The following is a 20,497-nucleotide window of genomic DNA, read 5'->3' as shown; positions in this document are numbered from 1 at the left end:
GGAACAGTAACAGTTTACTAACGGGACATCAAATCCATCGACCGTGTTGCTGCATTGCTACAAGAGTGTATTACATTTGGCATCCACGTAGTGGGACGATGCCGCTGAACCTTGCTGTGCTCGTCGTACCAGACGAATTACGGCATATCGATAGTCGAAATAGGATTTCATTCACTACGCTTCAGCTAGGCCGGTGTGGGTGACTTCGCAGCCGCTTAGCAACAAATCCCCGAGCGGAGCTATGCCGGTGTGGGCGAATCACAGCCGCTTAGTAAAATACATTCAGCTTCTGAATCCCCGGTTTTGGATTCAGCCAGTAGTAGGAGGGCTGTACAGCACCCGAAGCTTGCAGCATCCGAGGGTGTATTCTTATCAGCAAGTGCTCAGTTGCGGATAGAAATTTCATCTGGGTCGTTCGCCAGAAGGAAGCTAACTCGCTGGCATTCTGTCGTTCATCCATTTCGTTTCATCGGTACATCGTAATGAGAATTCATGTGTGATAATCCGGCCACCAAGTGCCAATTTGTGTGGACACCAGATCCAGTTGTAACCTTCGGCCACTCTGCGCCAACTTGTGAGGACGCCAAGTCCAATCGTTATAATCCGGCCACTCAGCGCCAATTTGTGAGGACGCCAGGTCCAGTTGTAATAATCCGGCCACGCAGCGCCATTTTGTGAGGACGCCAGGTCCAGTTGTGATAATCCGGCCATCCAGCGCCAATTCGTTTTTGATGATCCAGCCACTCGGCTCCATGTTGGAGGACACCAAGTCCAGATACGTTATTCCGGCCACTCCGTGCCATTCTGTAGGGACACACGGTCCAGTTACGTTATTCCGGCCGCTCTGCGCCAGTTCAAGTGATAGTCAGTCTACAAGATTTCAACTACAACTCACCAGTTAAATTTTTTGCTTTACTGCTAAGACCTAGAATCATTCCCGTTTTGTATATCGCAGTGTAAAACCTTCGGTTTTGGTGCGGGAGTATGTTGCGGCACAAAGCCGCAATATGACCGCGTTGACCTTCACATCTAGCAGAACAACAATAGCGCTTTGTCTCATTGTTGTTCTGGCTAGATATAGTAACAATAAGCTGTCGAAATATGTATAAATAGGATAATAAAAGTTAGTCTTGAGTTCAGTCCGTTCGCAGCCACCGCCGCTGGCGGTGGTGTGCAAAGCGCAACACTTTCGTCACATATTGCATGGTGAATATCACAGTCCCGTTGGTAACCGGCCCCCCTTACGACGATCACGGAACAGGCTGCGAAGTCTGTTAAATAAAAACAGAAGGTCAAGTCTCGTAAATGGAGTATAGCATCTAGGCTTTGTTTTGCTTTTCATATATGGCATAACATGAGTTAGAAACAGACGCTGATGCAACCTGCAACTCGGAAGCAAAATGTATATTTATCAGAAGAATTATATGTAGAAGAATTAAAAAATCTTCCTTTCTAACGTATATCTTCCCTTTTCCGTGAGATTGCATATTTACTACCTGTAGCTGGCTAAAATATCACCGTCACCCAAGACACCTGGCATAAATTAAATGCTCGTCAGCTTCAACTTCACGTCATCACTTGAAAATTATATTTCCATTAATCTAGATTATGTCTGCTCAGTGCTCAGTGCCGTGTGCCAGTCTCTCATCTAATCTACTATGCTATCTATGTTCATGTATCGAATAAGCCGGATAACAGCAGAGGCGAAAGTAACGCAAATTCCAGAGCCAGAGTGGTGCGATAAGAGTGGATCCCACCTAATCCCTTGAATTAAGCGCCGTGAATTAGCCTACATGCTGTCGGTACTTTTGCAAAGTTATCCTTTCGCAGCATTTCAGCCAAATTTGCTTTGTATGTCTTATTGGAACAATAATAAATGCTGTATGTTCTGTAACATGATTTCATTAAATCTTGTGCTTGTTTTTTTATTTGTGCACCTATTTGTGTTATCAATCGATTTGAGCTTTAAAACTTCTAAACACCAATTTCATTTACAATTGACCATTAATTTGAATTGACCATTAATCGTTTTAAGGAACAATTTCAGTATTAAAAACCTATACACTCATGCAACCCAATAGAATCCACGGTCAGTGTTGCACCTTCAAACAGCTCATGACGAGAACTCACACCCAAAACTTGTTATCTCACTGGCTGTATGTGGTTCCCATTCAGTGAAACTGGTTCCCTGCCCATAAACAGTCGTGCCAGTGCCTACAATCTAAAACCAGCCTTAACCTTTAATTTGCCGAGGTTTGCGCTGATAACGAACCTCTTATCACCTGTTTATCTACGCCCGTTAACAGTTTGAGGTCGCAATTTTGTGTTTGCGATATCGGTAACGTTGACATTAGTTCGACTGACTTTATCATGTTTCGAAATCTCTATTCCAGTGCCATTGCAGTTATTCGCTTTCAGTTTCCTGTTTACGGTTCGTTCGAAAAACAACTTAGTAATGAAGCGAACCTCCATTCTCGCACACCGAGATGAGGGCGACAGAATGTCACAATGATTTAATAATTGCTTGTGTTATTTTAGTTCCATAAAACTAATGCATAACGCCGGTTGCACAGCTTTCCGCGAAAAATCTTAGAACGATTCTACCTTCATTTGCTAAATTGGAGTATTCTGGATAAGAACGCCAAACAAAAGCGATCATTAATGGAACTAGATGTGTCAATCTTCATTTTTACTCATATAGGAGTGAAAATTATGTCTTCGACTCTTTCTGTTCGCGGGTGGGTACTAAACTATCACACTGTTTGTATAAGCACAAGTGTTGATGATCGATGATGGGGCTATAAAATTTTAAATGTATTCGAGACCCCTCGTCTCGTCTAAGGTGCTCCCATCAATCGTGGGGAGGACCAATCGCCACCAAATTTCGGATTTTTACTTTCCGACCTAAAACAAATAATCTGACAAAATTTGGTTCAAATTCGTGAAAGTCGATTACACGGATCTCGGACACTTCGTATGGAATGTCTCAAATACATCATTGTTATTATTGTTTATTAATCAACAGGCTCGATTTAGCCCCAATGATTGTCAGGTTTACATATGAATAGTCAAACGACTAAAATCGCATAGTCATCGACGAAATCGACACTGAACTAACTCAGTTCTCTCAGCGCTGTTGTTGTAGTGAGAACTCCAGACAGACGAACAGTTCCAGAACTCTTCAACTACCCATGTAACAATGTGAGTTTTATTAAATTCTTATAGAGGTTTTCATGACCAATTTTGGTCATAAAAATTATCACTAGGGTGTAAAAAACCCAAATTGTTGCCTGGGTAATATAACACCCAAGTCTTTGATATGCAATAGCTCATAACCAAAACAGGTAGGGTATTTTGCCTATCATTGAACGATTCCAATGATTGAACAGCGTCCAATAAAACGCTAATTCTAGAATACATATACGCTCAAACCCTATCAAAGTGCACGAATTATTCGCTTTGATCAGTTGTGGATAATTTCTTGTAACAATAGCGTTACATAAGGCAAGATTTAATAACAAAAATTCAAGTTGAACATTGTCATATACAATATGGGCTATAACCCTGAATTTTGTTAGCATTTCAGATAAGAAACATGTCTCACTAATTAACGTTTAAAATAATTATATTGCCATATCATGCTGTACACAGCTAATGATATTCATCTATACAATATTTGTCAACATTTTCAAGCAAAATAGAAAATTATTTATAGTTTTTGAAGTATTAAAATTTGACTGTTCAATCATTGGACAATACAGAAACGATGGTCCTAAGCTTGTACAAGAGCTGACATAGCATGAAAAAACCGCTTTACTTCTCATTATGCATGTGTATTTGACAGTTTTCATGTTTATGTCACTGTTTACAAATGGTTTTCATTTGTACGCAAAAATCTTCGGCTGAAAATTTATGTGATAGCACTAATTGTTTGTTTTATATACATGCTTTGTTTTTGTTGTTTTAATACAACAATTCCACGAAAAATAGTCCTATTGCGAATTAAAGCTACTCCAGATTTGTTTAAACCATGTGTACTTGAACCTTATCTGAAAAATTTTATTATCGTGTATTTGATTTGGCCTACTCCTGAATTAGGGATTAGGGTAATCACACAATCATTTTCAGATTATTATCTTGCTAACAAATTTGTTTCGAGTAACCAGGAGAAAAACAAACATAGTTTCCCTTGTAAAAGACAGATCTTGCCATTAGGCCACAGGAAATATAAGTATGCTTCGAGGGAACCGTAAAGAGAGAAAAATTTAGAGGAAAGCAACAGAAATGAAGGATAAGAGCATCGTAGATTAGAAGGGGAAATTAACATCACTTAAGAAATATATTGTAATTAGTAACATGTTAACTAATTGCTGATTATTGTTAATGAATATCGGCACCAACTTTTCAAAAGGGCCAATCTGCAAAATGTAAACAAACCGAGTGAGGGTTATTTTCTGCTGGACTAGGATAGGTAAAGAAACCCTCACTCGGTTTGTTTACATTTTGCAGACTGGCCCTTTTGAGTAGTTGGTGCCGATATATATTAAAATGTATTCATTCTTAATAGTAAGCTATCAAATTAACTTTAAGGTCGGTGCTATATATTGCATGTCCAACCATTGGGCAATAAGTGTCCAACTATAGGACAATACGGTTTCAGAAGTGTTCAACGATTGGGCATTCAAGCGTTGTCAGAAAATCGCATATTTTTCCACGAAAAGCTTATTTATTTCGTGAAAATGGCCATGTAATGTGAACATATTTTGTGTCTGATTCAGATTTTCATGTTTCTGTCTATTTGTAATTATTTGTCTAGAAAATATCGTTAAAACTAAAAACACAGTGGCTTAGCTGTGCGATCATTGGCAAATTACCCTACGAATCTTTCTTTCGGCAAAATGTGATTTCTGAGCACTTCTCAAGGTTCACTATCGTGCAGTTCACGTCGCACCAAGCGGCGAAGGCTTCGAATTGATTTTGAAGAAAAAGACCGTCGTCAGTCGAACAGATCCGGAAGTACCTTTTAAGGTCATCTGCGTACAAGAGTCGTAGTAGGCCCTTGTTGACCAAGTTAACGTCGTTGAAATAGAGCAGAAAAATCAGAGAGCCTAGGTGGCCTAGGAGGAATACCTAACGAAGCTAGAAGACTTAGATAATATTATATAACAATAACACTTAGATATTGCTTACAGCCAGAAAGTAGAGGTTTCATGACTACTAGCTCAAATAGATTCGATATGACGCCTTGATAGTTGTTTACATCTCATTTGATTTCTTTTTTCTGGACAGGGAACATAATCACAAATTTCCAACAGGATGGAAAAATCCCATTGGAGATGGACATTTGAAATAAACGGAGCAACCGAGGGCTACTTGTCTCTTCAGGAATAGGTACGAGTGTAAAATTGAAGGACGATGTATTGAGCCTGCTTCACGGCCTTCGAAATCATCTCGAAATTGCTCCTTTACATAGTTCCATAGACATAATTCGAGTGATGCTTCAGTTTTCATTGAATGTTAAATTGATATCGCGAAAAGCATTGAATATTGACTCGCCTGGACAGATTATTTATCCTCGCATAAGGAGTTTTGGAGGTCTGCTCAGCAGCTTCAAGTGTCAGGATCAAGTATATTTCCCCAATAAATTGTCCAGTACATCCCGTGCTGAATATCATTGATGCTTTGTTGATCAGCTTTACATAAATTATTGAATACAACAGCTGAAAATTCATCTAAATCCCGAAGAAAATTATTTTTAATACAGACGATCAGCGGATGATGATGTTGAACTCACTTGTTTAACGGACATGGAGCCGCTGAGATGAAGGGGCCTTTTTCTGTGAGCTCTCGAAGCAAAGACCCAAGGAAAGGTTGTACTCGTTGACAAGATGGTTAACTTGATGTAGCATTGCTGCGCTATAGTTACCAAGAAGATTCATTACATCAGCATGCAAAACCACTACGAGTTTCCATGGAATATCTGGCAGATTAAACTCACCCGAAATTACATATATTGTTCCATTAAATAAAACGCAAATAGCGTAAACCGTTTTTAAAGATGTATTTTTACATCACACCAAATGTTTAAAATAAGCCTACATGTATGCAACACACGCTGCGATATTTTATATTGTGAAATAACACGTACCTAATTTTATATAATTTGCGATGTTCCATTTATGTGCGTGTCAATAGTCGTAAATTTGCAAGATTTCATCAATCAAGCGACGAAGCATCCCTGAGTAAACTGACACAGTGAGTGTCAATTAGATCGTGGTCGCAAACCATGATCAGGTGCGATGAATAAAGATTATAGAAAAAGTGACTGTCCAAATCTGCTCTACGTCGTTCCCGTCGTTATACTCCATGGTTCTGGTTTTCAATCCACCACGGACAGCTCGCGACGATTTCGTCGGATCATGGTTTGTATCATACAAGCACGTTCGGTCTGCAGGTACTGCAAACCACGCAGACACCACAAAAAGGTAGCAAACGAGATGTGAACAACTACAGAGCGATCACATCGCTCAGTGTAGCTACAAATGAGCTGGTAATCATGGAACCACTACTGTCTCACTGCAAGCAATATCTAAGTGCCGATTCACATGGCTTCATTTCCCAGCGCTCTACCACCACTAACCTGCTGTGTCATCATACATAACGGAAAATATGTACCACCGTGCTCAAACAGACGTCTTATACAAAGACTTGTCGGCTGTTTTTGATAAGATAAACCATGACATCGCAATTGCAAAATTGCATAGACTGGGCGTTAGTGATAACCTTTTGCGCTGGTTTCGCTCATATCTGACTAATCGATAGTTGGTGGTTTCCATTGGAGATTATAGGTCCGATAGCTATCTAGCCTCTTCCGGTATTCCTCAAGGAAGCCATCTAGAACCTTTGATCTTTCTGCTTTACTTCAACGATGTTATATTGGCTATCGAATGCGGATGACCTTAAAATGTTCTTCCAGATCCGTTCGACTGGCGAATGTCACTTTCTCCAAAATCAGTTCGAGGCCTTTGCCACTTGGTGCGATGTAAACCGCATGTTAGTGAACCTGGAGAAGTGTTCAATAATCACATTCTCCAGGAAAAAAAGACCCGATCCTGTTTTATTATGAGCTCAATGGCACACCAACGGGGGGCTCGGTAGCTGCAATGTTACCGAGTTTGCTTTGACAAGTGGTCGTGGGTTCGAATACTAGTAGAATCAAGCCATTCGATGTCAAGTGACTTTACCATTGGTTTATTCTCAGCCCCCCCCCCTCATTTACCCTTCCTTCATGCTGAATTCTAAATTTACCCTCTGAAGTGTACTGGTCAGAGGAACGAATGAGTCCTTGCCAGGGACGGCTATAATATGGGATAGTACTGGCAGCGAGGAATAAGTGGGTGAAGTAGATCAAGCTTTGAAGGAAGGGTAAACTCCAATACACACAAGCACGCATAAAAAATTAATAAGCATATCGCTCATTCAATAACGATTATAGCAAAAAGAAATTCATCTATAGATAGAAGAAATTCAGTGTAGGTCATACAGCAAACACCCGGGCGATATCACAATAGATCAACTATACTGGTCGCAGTGATGAGTCCATACAGGAAAAAATGACACACCAATCGAACGTGTTTCGCATATTAAAGACCTGGGAGTTATCTTGGATCCGCAGTTAACGTACAAAGAGCATATCTTGTACATTGTCGCTAAAGCATCAAGGTCTTTAGGCTTCATTTCTAGGATTGCAAAAAAAAAATCTCTGATATATATGCGGTCCATCCTGGAATACTGTTGGCCCGTTTGGGATCCTAACTACAACCACAGTACAGAGAGAATTGAATCAGGTCAGCGCCAATTTCTTCGATTCGCTTTGCGAAGGTTGCCATGGACAGATTCGTTCCGTCTACCCAGTTATGAAAGCAGCTGCCAACTGATTGATTTAAAACCCCTCTGTGTTTGTAGAGCTGCCTTTAGAGCTTTGTTTATTGCGGACTGCCTGCAGGGTAGAATAGACAGCTCTGCGCTTGTGGAGCAGATTAACATAAATGCAATGCTAAGACTATCAGTTCGTCGCACTAATTACTCCAGGAATGGCGCTATCGGTGGCCTGCAGCGGGTTTTTAATCAAGTGTTACTCACTTGACTGTATTTTTATGTAACCATCGACAATCATTGGGGCTATTTGGAGCTCGTTGATTTAATAATATTAAACAACTAATAAACAAACACAATAAAAATAGACCTAAAATAGTTTCTTACGACTATATTTCAAATTTAAAAGCGTTTTATTAAGACTAAAATGCACTCCGATATATAGTAAATGTTATCAAACCAATTGGTATGAAAATCTTGTCTCAAATAAATGTAGTTTCAACGTAATTCATGAATATTGTTCAGGCTAATAGGCCGAAAATACCCACACGTACCCTGCATAATCATTTTTATCTTGGTTTTGCAAAGTTTCTTTTCAGTGTTTCTCTTTTCTCTTTTTTTTTAAACACTTAATTAGGGTACGGGAGGGTATATTCAGCAGGTTTCTAAATTCAGCCTATTTGCCTTTTCTTTCGCCAATAAATATACTTTGCCGACATACAATTTGAATATGTTATAACTATTTTCTCACGACTGCAAGTAATATACTATTTTTAATTAAACGAACGTCAAAACCACCTGTTCTTCCACTAGAACTAGGCCATAGGCCGAAAAAATAGATACCATCGCTTAATGGGCTGAAAATACCCTCCCGTACCCTACCTAAAGTAGTTTTAGAAATATGATTTTTGAAACAAATCTCATTTCTGACTATTCCCTTTTGTAACTGATGAGATTATTTCACAAATCTTGTATAATATTACCTCGCACCTCTGGATAGTTTGAGCACATAAGAATTTGAAGAATGCATTCTGAGAAATTTGTTATGCGCCAGATATGAATCCTTAGATACTTGTTCCTTAGATACTGGTATGATAGTCAGCAAAAATAAGATATGTGTGTATCATCCAATTCATTTGTCATCCTATACTATACATACGGTTAACAAGTCCTCATGAGGCACTTGTCCGCCTGTCGCCGGATTGCGTATCTAATTTCGTCGGTAGCCGCGATAGCAGTGGCTGTTTGCAACAGTAGCCGCTGCCGCCACACTTTAACCGAACGGTTGTGTTGCAACTGCACCCTCTTTCTAGTGAAGTCATGCAGCGGCGGCGGCGGCGGCGGCAGTGTGAATGTGTTGTGAAAAAGCGCGCAATTTCTTCCATCCACACTTGAGCCATAGTGCAACCTGAACCGATGGTTTCTAATAGCACGTGCTTTTCCGTACAAGTGCATCCAAAACCGCCGGGTTTCGCCGCTGCTGCATTGGCTTTCACTTTTACTGTTCCCTTATATTGCGCACAGCGATAAATACCCGTTTAACCAGCTACCTAATGAAACTAATGCAACTTTCCTTTTCCGTTTGCATTTTTCCCAACCAGGGAGGAGGTACGGAATCACACCGTAAAATGGGGCCAAAAGTTTGAGTTCCCCTGCAAGATGACATCGAACGCGTCGACCGGGGTGCTGGATCCCTGCACGGTGCGGATATCGGTGCGAAAGGAGATTAAAGGCGGTAGAAGTTACCAGGTAAGTCAAATGATGTCATTTGCATTGAAAAAAATTCTTACAGGATTTTACTGTACAATTGCAGAAATTAGGTTTTATAGATTTGAATTTAGCAGAATTCGCTGGTTCTGGACTGACGTCCAGAAAATGCCTTCTAGAGGGCTACGATACGCGACATCGACAGGATAACTCCATGTTGAACGTATCGATACGGATGCACATGATTCAGGGTGATATTTTGTTTAAAGTGTAAGTAAGCCACCATTACGTTGCCATTATGTGTTATATCAATTTGATTTACAGTCCTTCGCCAAGTCCGAAATCAAAAACGATACCCCAGGACAATCTGGTTCTTGGTCTGCCACCCACGACCGTTGGAGTACCTCCCGCGGTTGTAGCACCGGTGGCTGCCAATCGCGTCCCTACCAAAGACGATTCATCGATAGCTTCCGGCTCGTCTGGATTCGATTCACTGACAAAGAAAAAAACGCCTCTGTTAGCAGGTAACTGGCGCTTCGATTATGTATCATTTTAAAAACATGCTTCTAATGGCTCGCATGCTCGTTTCTCGTAGACTATCAACAATCTTTCGAATTAGATCCGCAGTCTTTCCTGGTGACGGACTCCGGCATATCTGAATCTTCCGAACCGCCATCGTCTATGCTGGACTCAACCGCCTCCCAGGCGACACTCCCATCCCTGCCAATGCATCTAGGACTAAGTTCTAGCAATACACAGCAATGTCCAGTAAGCAGTGGATCTGGAGGCACAACCTGTCCGACGGTGGCCCCCACTGCAGCGACAGCAACGGCGGTGCCCGGCAGCATCGAATTGGGTCATTCCCGTAACTCGAGTAATACTAGTCAAGTATGTTTTGTAAATTTATCAACCATTTCCTAGCAATCAATTATGTTCTGTCTTGTTTTTTAGATGTCCAAAGGATCCGGTTACAGCAGTTTCTCGCACAGCCAACACTCGCGGCAAAGCTCCGAAGGAGACTCTGGACATCAAAGGTAAGTTTTTGTTTTTTCGACTTTTTCGCTCTCCGAATCGATTATCTTATAACTTTTCTATCTTACTTAGACACTGTGTAAATTGACATTCCGTTTTTCTTTTGGTTAAATTTTTCGACTCTTACGTAATTCTACTGAAAACCTCACCACTACAACATTTTGCTCCCGCAAGATTTTCTTTCTGTTTTGAGTTTTACCCTGTTTGAAAGATTTTAAAGCTTCGCTAGCTTGTATAGAGTTGAAACAAACAAACAAAACCCTGGAGGTAGTTTTGAACGGTTCCGCGCCTTAATATTGCTTCCTTTAACTGCCTTTTCTATTTGATATGGTTGTTGCTGGTTTTTTGATTCGCGTGGCTTCTACATAGCTCAAAAGAGTAACTTATTCTCTAAAATTGGTGCATACACTGTTTAATCATGTGCTGAATGAGTGCTAAACAAAAAACAACGCAAGCAACCAAGCAAAATGCGTATCGAGAATGGTTTGCTGTTGTTTATTAGGCTGTTTATTCATTTGTAATTTGTTCAATACACGGATGAGTCTTAGGAAAATTGTGAAAAATAAAGTAATTTTTAATCTATAACTGTTTCCAACTGTTAATTATTGGTAGTCTGTGAACCGTATCATGTTTGGAAATTTACTTCTGTATAATGAATTTAATCTGGTCAAAAATTGTCAGAATACTTTTTATCATTTCGAATTTTAAAATATCTTTTCTTGAATTTATTACGTCTTTATGGACGAAATTACCCATGAACTTAGAGACTTGTCGGTTTGAAATCGACACATTTCGAAACGTTTGTAAATTTAGATTTAATAACAATTAGACAGGAAAAAGCCAGACTTGTTTGAAATTTCTAAAAAAAATTGGGATGTACGTAAAGTTGCCCAATGTAGAACTTAATGAAGTAGGTAGCTTGTTTTTAATGAAGAAATTATATTATAGTAAATTGGGTCGCGTAAAATTTAGAAAACATTTTCGTTATAACACATAAAATTAAGGAAATATCTAACTCGTCAACTGTTGGTTTTCAGTTTATGTTAAAAACTGATGTTCCTTTCTTAAAGTCGTTTTGAGCTTCTATATATTTCGCTCAGATGTATCAAATTTTCGGAAAACTTTAATTTACTGTTTTCATACTAGATTTTTTAGTAAGTACTGTAAATCCAAAATTTCAAATCCTTATCAAGTTAAAAAATCTTTCGCAGTAATTTTATTTTGTTACCATTAGAAAAGCGGAAACTCCCTTCGTTTTGTTGCAACTGTATTCTACGTCTGAATTTCGTCTCCGAACCTGAATGACATCTTTCTAAAACATCTAATGACACTTTAGTTCAACATGTACTCTTTAAAATATGTGTGTATGTGCGTACTCTCCTTCTCCACTAATGAATTAACAATGTTCTAATAAATCATTCATCCCGGCAAAAATCTAACTCTCTCACTGTGACCACACCGCAATAATCACAAATTGTGAATAAATATCAGATTCAAGCTAATTTTCACGGGATTGATAAATCGGGCTCATATCTACTAACACATCTAATTAATTTACCATTCTATTAGACCACAACAAAATTTATGAAATCTTATCTATGATCATCTCTCGCGTCGTTTAGAACGAAAAACATAATTTTCCTTCTTCTGTTCGCTGCTTTCTTCATACTTCTTATTGGATGGGCGAACGTAGACGTAGTTTCAGTCTATTGTTTCCAAGGTTTCGAATCGGCATGTCCTGCTCGACTTGAAAATCTCTATCGGCATTTCAATCACGCTCTATTGACGTCACTGAAGATAAATCCTCGGTCTATTATTGCATTCACTCGAACATTAGTGCAAGGATCTTCCGTTCGCCCATAATTTGTGACCTACAGGACCGTCGTCGCATGGAACGCATACTGCTGGTTGTTTTATCTGCTTTTCCATCAGTTCGTAGTAGTTAGATTGACTCTGGCACCGTACCACGACAGAATCGGTGCCAGTAATGCTGGAAACAGCAACAACAACGAGGACCAGAATGACGACGACTGCCAATAAAAACCGTGGAATGTCTATGCAGCAAACGACAGGACTCATTTTTCCGCTTGAACACAGACGTATACAGCTTGCGTAACAGGATGTAGAACATCGCTAGAGCTGAGATGCTAACATCAGTCGAAGCAGTGTGTTTCACAATTATTCGGAACTGGCACTGCTTCTGTTTATTCGGAACGAATAACGAAGGACGAAGAAGAGCTGTCACATTTATATGCTAATTTCATTCAACTATTATTATCATATTTACTTACATTTGGTTATTTTCAAACGTGAAAGTGAATAACCTAGCTTGTTTGCCGTTTTTTATTAACTGACTTTCGAAAGAATTTCATGAACATCAACCCACCTAATAAATAAGTTACCCAATTGTTTTATCCTTTCGAGGTAAAGTATTCCTCTTACGGGCTGATAAACTTAGGCATTACTATTCGCACAATTGTGTCAGCTGTTAGTAGGAGTAACCGTATGTCATGACATATGAAGTCAGTGTATCATGTGCCAACACGATTCAATGCTGTATCATGATGATGGCATTACACCGCTCTAGCGTCATGTAGTTTCCTCATTCACAAATGATAAGATGACAGCATTCTCAGCATATGTCGGCTGCCGTGGGCGCAGCGGCAGCGAACGTCAGAGAATATGTGATGCGAGATGGAATCAACCGTACACCCTATTAGTGCCGGATAGCATTCACTCAGCCTGGCATTATCAAAGAAATACCATCGAAGTGGAAAATCTAATATGTACGCTTTTTAGAAGCGTCCTGAGCTTTTGCCGAATAACTGCCTAAGCGAAAACTGTTGCATATTCAGATATAACTTAGACACGATAGGTTCATTCACGTACGTCCTTACTGAAGTTGAACCACAAACCATATATATGTGGGCTTTATGGGCGTTTTAGCATATGCAGCAACCGGCCTGGTTACATAGCATATAAATGACTTAAAATGATGTGTTGATTTTGAATTCAAAATACTCAAATTGCTTGTATTAATATGCGAAAAGTTATTCAATCGTTCGTAATTGTATTTTTTCTTCATCAGATTATGTGAACAATCTTTTAAGTTTTAAGGTACAGCAATAATTTCGCTCATCTTCGTTTATCGACCTACGGACTCTCGACAATACCATACAACCGAAACAGAACGAAATGATATCACTCGTCACACGGTTCGACATCTACAGGACGAACACAGAAATACTTCCGATATGTTTCGGGTGTTTCACAACTGAATATCCTAACGTAACCATTTTCCAAATTTGCTTCTTCTCTAAAATTTTATTTCTTTTTCGTTTCACTGTATCACTTAGTTTGCAAATATTTCTGTTTTTTTTTTCTTTTTCATATTTGATTTCTTCCTGCGCCCCAAGGTTGCGTTCGTCATTGCAAACCAAACAAAGCCAAGATGATCCGAAAAAACTTCACTATCCTTCTGTAGTTAATGGTAACCGTTTTGTTAATGCTAATAAAAAATTCATCACCAGTGTCGCCGGTCCGCGAGAGACCGGAATGACTGTCAACGGCGGGAGCAGATCGGGCGGAAGCAGCAACGAAGGAACGCCTACCAAGGTTATGACGGCCCATCGATTGCTCACCAAGCTAAGAATACCGCAAAGCCCGAACTCCGATTCGGGGGATGAGATATTCGTTACACCGGATGCCACAGTGATTTCGGACGAGGCCGGTTCAAATGAGGATCGAACCGATTCCGGAGTCGATGAGTTCGGAACGCCCACGCAGGAGATACCCTTGTCGAAATTAATGAAAATAAAGAGCATGAATAATCTTTCCGCCACGAAAAGTAATATCTTTTTCCCTGAGATTGAAATAGAGCAGCGCGGTGGACTGGTGGAAGGTGACCGATATGTGGGAACACCAAATCAGCAAAATCTAAGTAGGATGAAGTCTTTAGGAAACCTTTCGGCTTATGAAAGAGAATTCGGAGCAACTCCGGTCGATTTACTCAAGTTAAAGAAAGACTTCGAATTGAGAAGGTTTAGCTTCGCAAAAATGAAATCACTTTCCGATTTAAACGACGATAGCGAAGACGTGTTAGTTCAACGGCGAAAGCAAGTCTCGAAAGAAACTGAGCCGCCTACCCCTTCACCAATCGAAGAAAAGAAAACAACTTTCCAAAGAAATGGAATAGATTTATGCAACCGATTCCAACCGTTCCAAATAAGGAACTCCTTTCACAGTGGCATCTACCGGAAGAAAGCGGGAATCGGCTATACGCGTTACATAGGGATCGAGGATGATTCGCCTTCTCCGCTAACCAAAATGAACTCGATACCCACTCTCAGCGCCACGGATCGTGTTAATCCCAATCCATTCCTAACGCCGAACATAAGCCGAAAACGGTTCTCTTCCTCGAGCAACAGTCCCGATGAAAACGATCAATCGCCGGTAGAAATGCGTCATCCCCCCGTCGACACCGTTGACTCGGGTGCCAATCTGTTGCGTGCTCCTTTCGAACGCAATTTCCGTAAAAGCTCACCTACCGAAGATTTCCGAACCTCCCAAACGATGGCACCGTTCCGGCAATCGGATAGTAACTTCTACAACATCATTCGCAATTATCCAATCGGCAAATCATCCTCTGCGAACCTGGAATGGTTGAAGCATCGTTCATCGTACAATAATTTTCCGCTAAGCGTTAAACCGGTTACCACGACGATAATACCGAAGGATGGATCGGCAGGACCACCACCTTTGCCGGTGCCGGTTATGCCGTCTCAAACAGCGACAACGGCAACAGTGACGTTGGCCAACAGAACCGCACCTAATTCGCCATCTTCTGCGAATCACTACAATCCTCGTGTCTATCATAGGTAATGCTTTCAACAACGAACGAAAATCCATTCGCAAGAAATAAATCCCTTTTTAGATTTCCTACATTGCTCCTCTTCCCCCAAAAAGGCAACACTGCTTGTTGGTGCAGAAAATTCACCCCAAATGAACTCGTAATGTGGCTCAATTCGTTTGAAGTTTTACACTTTGAACCATCTCGATAAAATATTGCTTCTCTCGACGAGAAGGAAAATAAATTTCAATTTTGGGGAGAATTATCGCAATAAATTGATTTTTCCTTCGACTGTTGGCGTTGCCTTTTGTCGATTCGCTGCATTTAGTCTGTTCTTTTTACATCTTCCTGCAACATCATTCAAAACGTTTACGATAGACTTAAAGTTCTAACACAACACGTTCAAAAAGGTTTGAGGTTTAAAGGTTACTTTCCTTGCTGCGCACGCTACGTTCCTTTGCCGTTCCATGCATATTTGTTCTGTTGTATCCGATTTGCGTGGAGTGCCAGTTTACTGGTCAAATCAAATTCATTTGTTATGTACTTGCTTATTCTACAGTGTTTCCGTTCTATGTGTGCTTTTCGCTTACTGTGTTACTTTTATTAAGCATTTAATTCAATTTTTCGATAATATACTCTCGATGTTCGGTGTTTTGATCACTTCTCTAATACTAGAAAAAACAAGTTAAAGTAATCCGGATTGACAAAAATTGTATTTCATTATTTAGAACGCCTTCAAGCAGAAACTGTGTATTACTATTACGGTTACTTTTATTGATAAATATCATTTTAACGTATTTGCGGATTGCGGTGTGAATAACAACTACAAATGTGTATTATAATACAAAATTTTAAAGGGTGAACAGTAATCTACAGTTTTTAATAAAATTTAAATAACTCATGATAGCATTTGTTGCAGAAATACAATTTACTTACATGACGACCAGGACAGTAATGTACACATCTTACTTTAGCAGTGTGGCACGCTTCGAAATTGCCAATCTAGAGTTAAAGAAAACTGAAACTATTTAACATTTCTAATCCAATCATGAATTTTTTATGAGTTTTGGTGGTTTGCAGAAAAATAAAGCCCACCGTGTTGCAAGTCGTGCAATAACCACAAATGGCCGAATTTTGTCAGCGTTTGACACTTTATGGCGTCCAGGGCTTCGGAACTCCGAACACAATTACACTTGCTTGCTCTCTTTGATATTTCTCGCAGGATAGACTTCATACATAAAAAAGTCAGAATGTCAAGCGATATGTAGTTCTGAGCTTATCTAATCTAATATAATCTCAGACTAACGCAGCTAATTCTTGGTTAGCATCCTGGAAAATGACAATTACATGAATCTACGCAATATGAGCCACAGAGAGAATTCCAGGAAATCAATTGAAACCAAATAATATCTGCTTATCCCAAGTAACAATCCAATAGCAAATTGGTCTTATTCATTTCTTATAGTAGTTTTATCAGAGCATTTCAAAGTCTGTTAGGTTTTATAATGTTTCTCCTCAAGTGAATATTATCTTATTTGACTAACATTTCTGAAGTATGACTGAAGGTGACTTGAAGAATCACCCATAAAACTTAATTATCAATAAGTGTAATTCACCTTATAAGGGGTTTTAAAGGATACTTCATTTTTGCTTAAAAACAACGCTCCTTAAAACTTAACAATAGTTTTGACAAAAACTTATGACATTCTTCTGCAAGATTCGTTTATCTTAACAATACTGCCATAAAACTCTCTTAAAATCGTATATTCTTGAAAGAGAAATTATACTCTTGAATAAGAACATTCTGACGTAACCAACTAATCTGTCAAAATGGGCGTCTGAACCTGGAGAAAATTGAAGAATACAGATCTTTTAAACGAAAATTAAGCGAAAGTCTGTGTAATATTTTGAAAACTCTTTCATATGAACAATCAGCGAAGTCACAAAACAATAAAGATCTCAGGACTAGCTGAACTGGGGAAGGACAGTGCCGGTAATGATGCATTTGCCGGGGCGGGTTTCCTCTAGAGCTTTTCGTATTTTTTTAAACTAAATATAGAGTTCATAAGTCAGATGTCTTTGTACGGAAAATGTTTGAAGGCACTGAAGCAGTTGAAGCATAATTTTTAAAAACAGTACCAATACCAATTGTAAATTAAACGCTTGGAACTGTCGTGCAGTCCAAACAGCACAAACAGCACAAACAACACGTTACTTCGATACTTCGTTGATGTTTTCTTTGTTTATACTAGAATGGTTATCTTGCAAAAACTTGGTGCCCTCAAGTAATTCAAACAATTCTTATCCAAGCGCAACTTGTCTTCTTTAAGAATACAATAAGTATTGATGGACTTATCGCGCTCTTGGAAAATTTTTCTTTGTCTTGTGTAAGAAATGTTAGTCTAATAAGCGCTTTCGGGTTGATTTGGATAAAACCATTGAAAAAATGGCGAACAGGGCTATTTTGATTCTTTTGAAATTGTAGTCAATTGCATATGGGCGCTTATAAATATGGTATTATGCAATACTATTAGTGCTCTTATCTTTTTAAATAAATGTTTAGACATATAAAAGCCTTTTTGCCACAATTAGTTAAAAATTTGGTAGCTATCAACTTCTTCATGAAATCATTAATTTTTTTTATTAATTTAATTTTTCAATAATCTAGCAAAAATAACTAGCGCGTTTAAATTTTCTAACTTTCATGTCACAAAACATCGACAAACCGAGCGTGGCATGAAAAATTTCTCATTTATGAGCAACAAAGCAGCTGCTTTTAACACCATTTTTATTTTCAATTTTCATTTATACCCATTTCGAAATAGCAATATCTGTGTATGCTTATAGCTTATAGCTCTTGTTCAATTTAAAACATTTAAGGCTGTGAAAAGTGTATGATGTCTTGCAACTGTTCTTTGAAGAGACAACCATAAAAACATCAACACTTGTGGCGGTTTTCTTTTTGTTTCAAGCGCCTCTTGGAAGTCATTATAAATAGATATCGATAAGAATTACAAGTTTTAAAAGGATCTTTGGAAATTTTCTTGACAACCTTCTTTAGTGTGGGCCTCCTTCGCCTTATAAGGGTTTTATGGCTGTTTTATCGCAGTTTTGTAGAATTACAAGTTTTGAGATCGGTTTTAAGCAGCAAATGCTGGAAACCTCTTTAAGTGCACCTTAAATTGAAATTGTTACTTGGGATGTTTAATTCCATGAAATTTTGCGGAAAGAAGAAAGCGTGTACCTCCCGTACCAATCATTTACTATATTATATATTTGGTGGTTTTCGTTAGATTCAGTTTTTTATTCGATCGCAGATTACTTCATGATTCCAAATTTTCGGTAATTGTTTCCTTTTCAAAATTTTGGACGGTCAAACAATGCAATCGGATTCCTACCTTTTCAGTTAAATGGATGGACGCATCCTCTTCGACTTCTGCACAGAAGAAGTCTCTTTCTTTACCTTTTTAATTTTCTATCTGCTTTTACCTTTCCATCGCTACAACGCTACAATCAAAGTGCCTCCATTCTTTCCTTTACTCGGTGCTTCCTATGAAATGACGGTGACTGTGAATTATAAAGCAATATAGATGATTGCAATATTAAGTTATATCTTAACCATATATTTAGAAGTATTAAGTTGAGTATTCTAAAAACCACGCAAGATATAATTACAAATGGTTGTCAAAATTTTCGCACATATATTGGCTTCACTTTGGTACTTATATGTTCTTATATCGTGTGAAATATTGCAATCGAGATATACAAACAAAATTGTTTACTGGGTGTAGCCCGTGATTCATACGCCTCCGCCACTCTCCGCCTTCAATTTGCACTTCGCCAATCTTCGTACGCAGTACCTTCCGCTCGAACACGGCAAGGGCACGTGTGTCCTCCGTGAGTAACGCCATAAAGAAATCAAATTCATAAAAAACTGCTGGTTTAATAAGGTCCAATTCGTCGCCGTCAACGGTTACCGTCCGAGGGAGACACGCGCTCATTAGCTTTAAACCTTTTTCTTCAACGCGCTCTTAGACTCCGCTTTCAGTCTGACGTAGATTGCTTCCATTGTCGCAAAGTTCCTGGCCTTTGAAATCAAAGTCATCTGCAAAACATAGGAGTTGGCTACTCTTTAATCGTGTCTCTCGTTTCGATATTCACTCGTAGGATCACCCCCTCAAGAGCGATGTTGCACAGCATGCAGGATAAGCCGTCACCTTGTCGCCGCGTCTCGATGGAACTCGAGAATGTCCTCGAGATGTGCATGAAACACATCACTCGATCCGATATAGCTCTGGTCAATTGTATCAGTTTATCCACAAAACCGGATTCGTGCATTATCTGTCATAGTTGGTCTCGATCAACTGTATCGTATGCTGCTTTGAAATCAATAAAAATGTGATGCGTGAGCACTTTGTACTCTCGACATTTCTGCAAGATCTGTCGGATGCCCCTATGAAACCTGGTTAATCCTCAGAAACCATGTGCTATCGGTGAGAGCCGGCGTAACAGGATCTGGGAGAGGCAGTGTTTTCCAGCGTTATGCACCGACAGTTGCAGCAGTCGAGCCGATCACTCTTTTTGTAGATGGAACAAACCACTTCTTCCATCCATTCCTCCGGTAGCTACTCCTCCCAAATCTTGGAAAACTGTTGCCAGCGTTTCTCGGCCATGTTTATAAAGCTCCTTACGGTCGGTCCTTACTAGTGGCTTTGTTGGTCTTCAGTAACCCGATTTCTCGTTTGATTTCTTGGAGATCAGGTGCTGGGACATTACTATCTTCTATGGGCCCTCCTAGGATAACTTCCTTTTCGCCTCCTTCTGCAACTTCTCCATTGAGGTGTTCATCGAAAAACTGCTTCCAGCGCTCGGCCACCTTGCGCTCATTTGTGGTTAGACACCCTCCCTTGTCCCTATACCTGTCAGGTTTCGGTGTGCAATATCGCAACTACAAAGCTATTGATATTGGTTTTTACGCCAGAAAAATAAGGAGGAAAATATTTTTGGGGCATGTACATTGTTTTTATTTTCCGG

At 39.4% G+C, this 20,497-nt stretch overlaps 1 protein-coding gene across 2 annotated transcripts in view; it reads left to right on the top strand.

The window, feature by feature from the left end:
• The window catches only part of LOC128741538 (uncharacterized), a 148,918-nt gene that overhangs the window by 116,309 nt on the left and 12,112 nt on the right, over positions 1-20,497 (top strand). For both annotated transcript variants that reach the window (XM_053837425.1, XM_053837424.1), the window contains exons 4-9: positions 9,477-9,624; positions 9,689-9,852; positions 9,907-10,106; positions 10,178-10,470; positions 10,534-10,616; positions 14,031-15,491. In XM_053837425.1, coding sequence (XP_053693400.1) covers positions 9,477-9,624; positions 9,689-9,852; positions 9,907-10,106; positions 10,178-10,470; positions 10,534-10,616; positions 14,031-15,491 — 2,349 coding nt within the window. The remainder of the gene's footprint in view (positions 1-9,476; positions 9,625-9,688; positions 9,853-9,906; positions 10,107-10,177; positions 10,471-10,533; positions 10,617-14,030; positions 15,492-20,497) is intronic.

The sequence above is a fragment of the Sabethes cyaneus genome, chromosome 3, assembly GCF_943734655.1.
Source record: "Sabethes cyaneus chromosome 3, idSabCyanKW18_F2, whole genome shotgun sequence".
NCBI classification, from domain to species: domain Eukaryota; kingdom Metazoa; phylum Arthropoda; class Insecta; order Diptera; family Culicidae; genus Sabethes; species Sabethes cyaneus.
The sequence above is the reverse complement of the archived record's forward strand: the minus strand, read 5'-3'. Positions and strand labels throughout refer to the sequence as shown.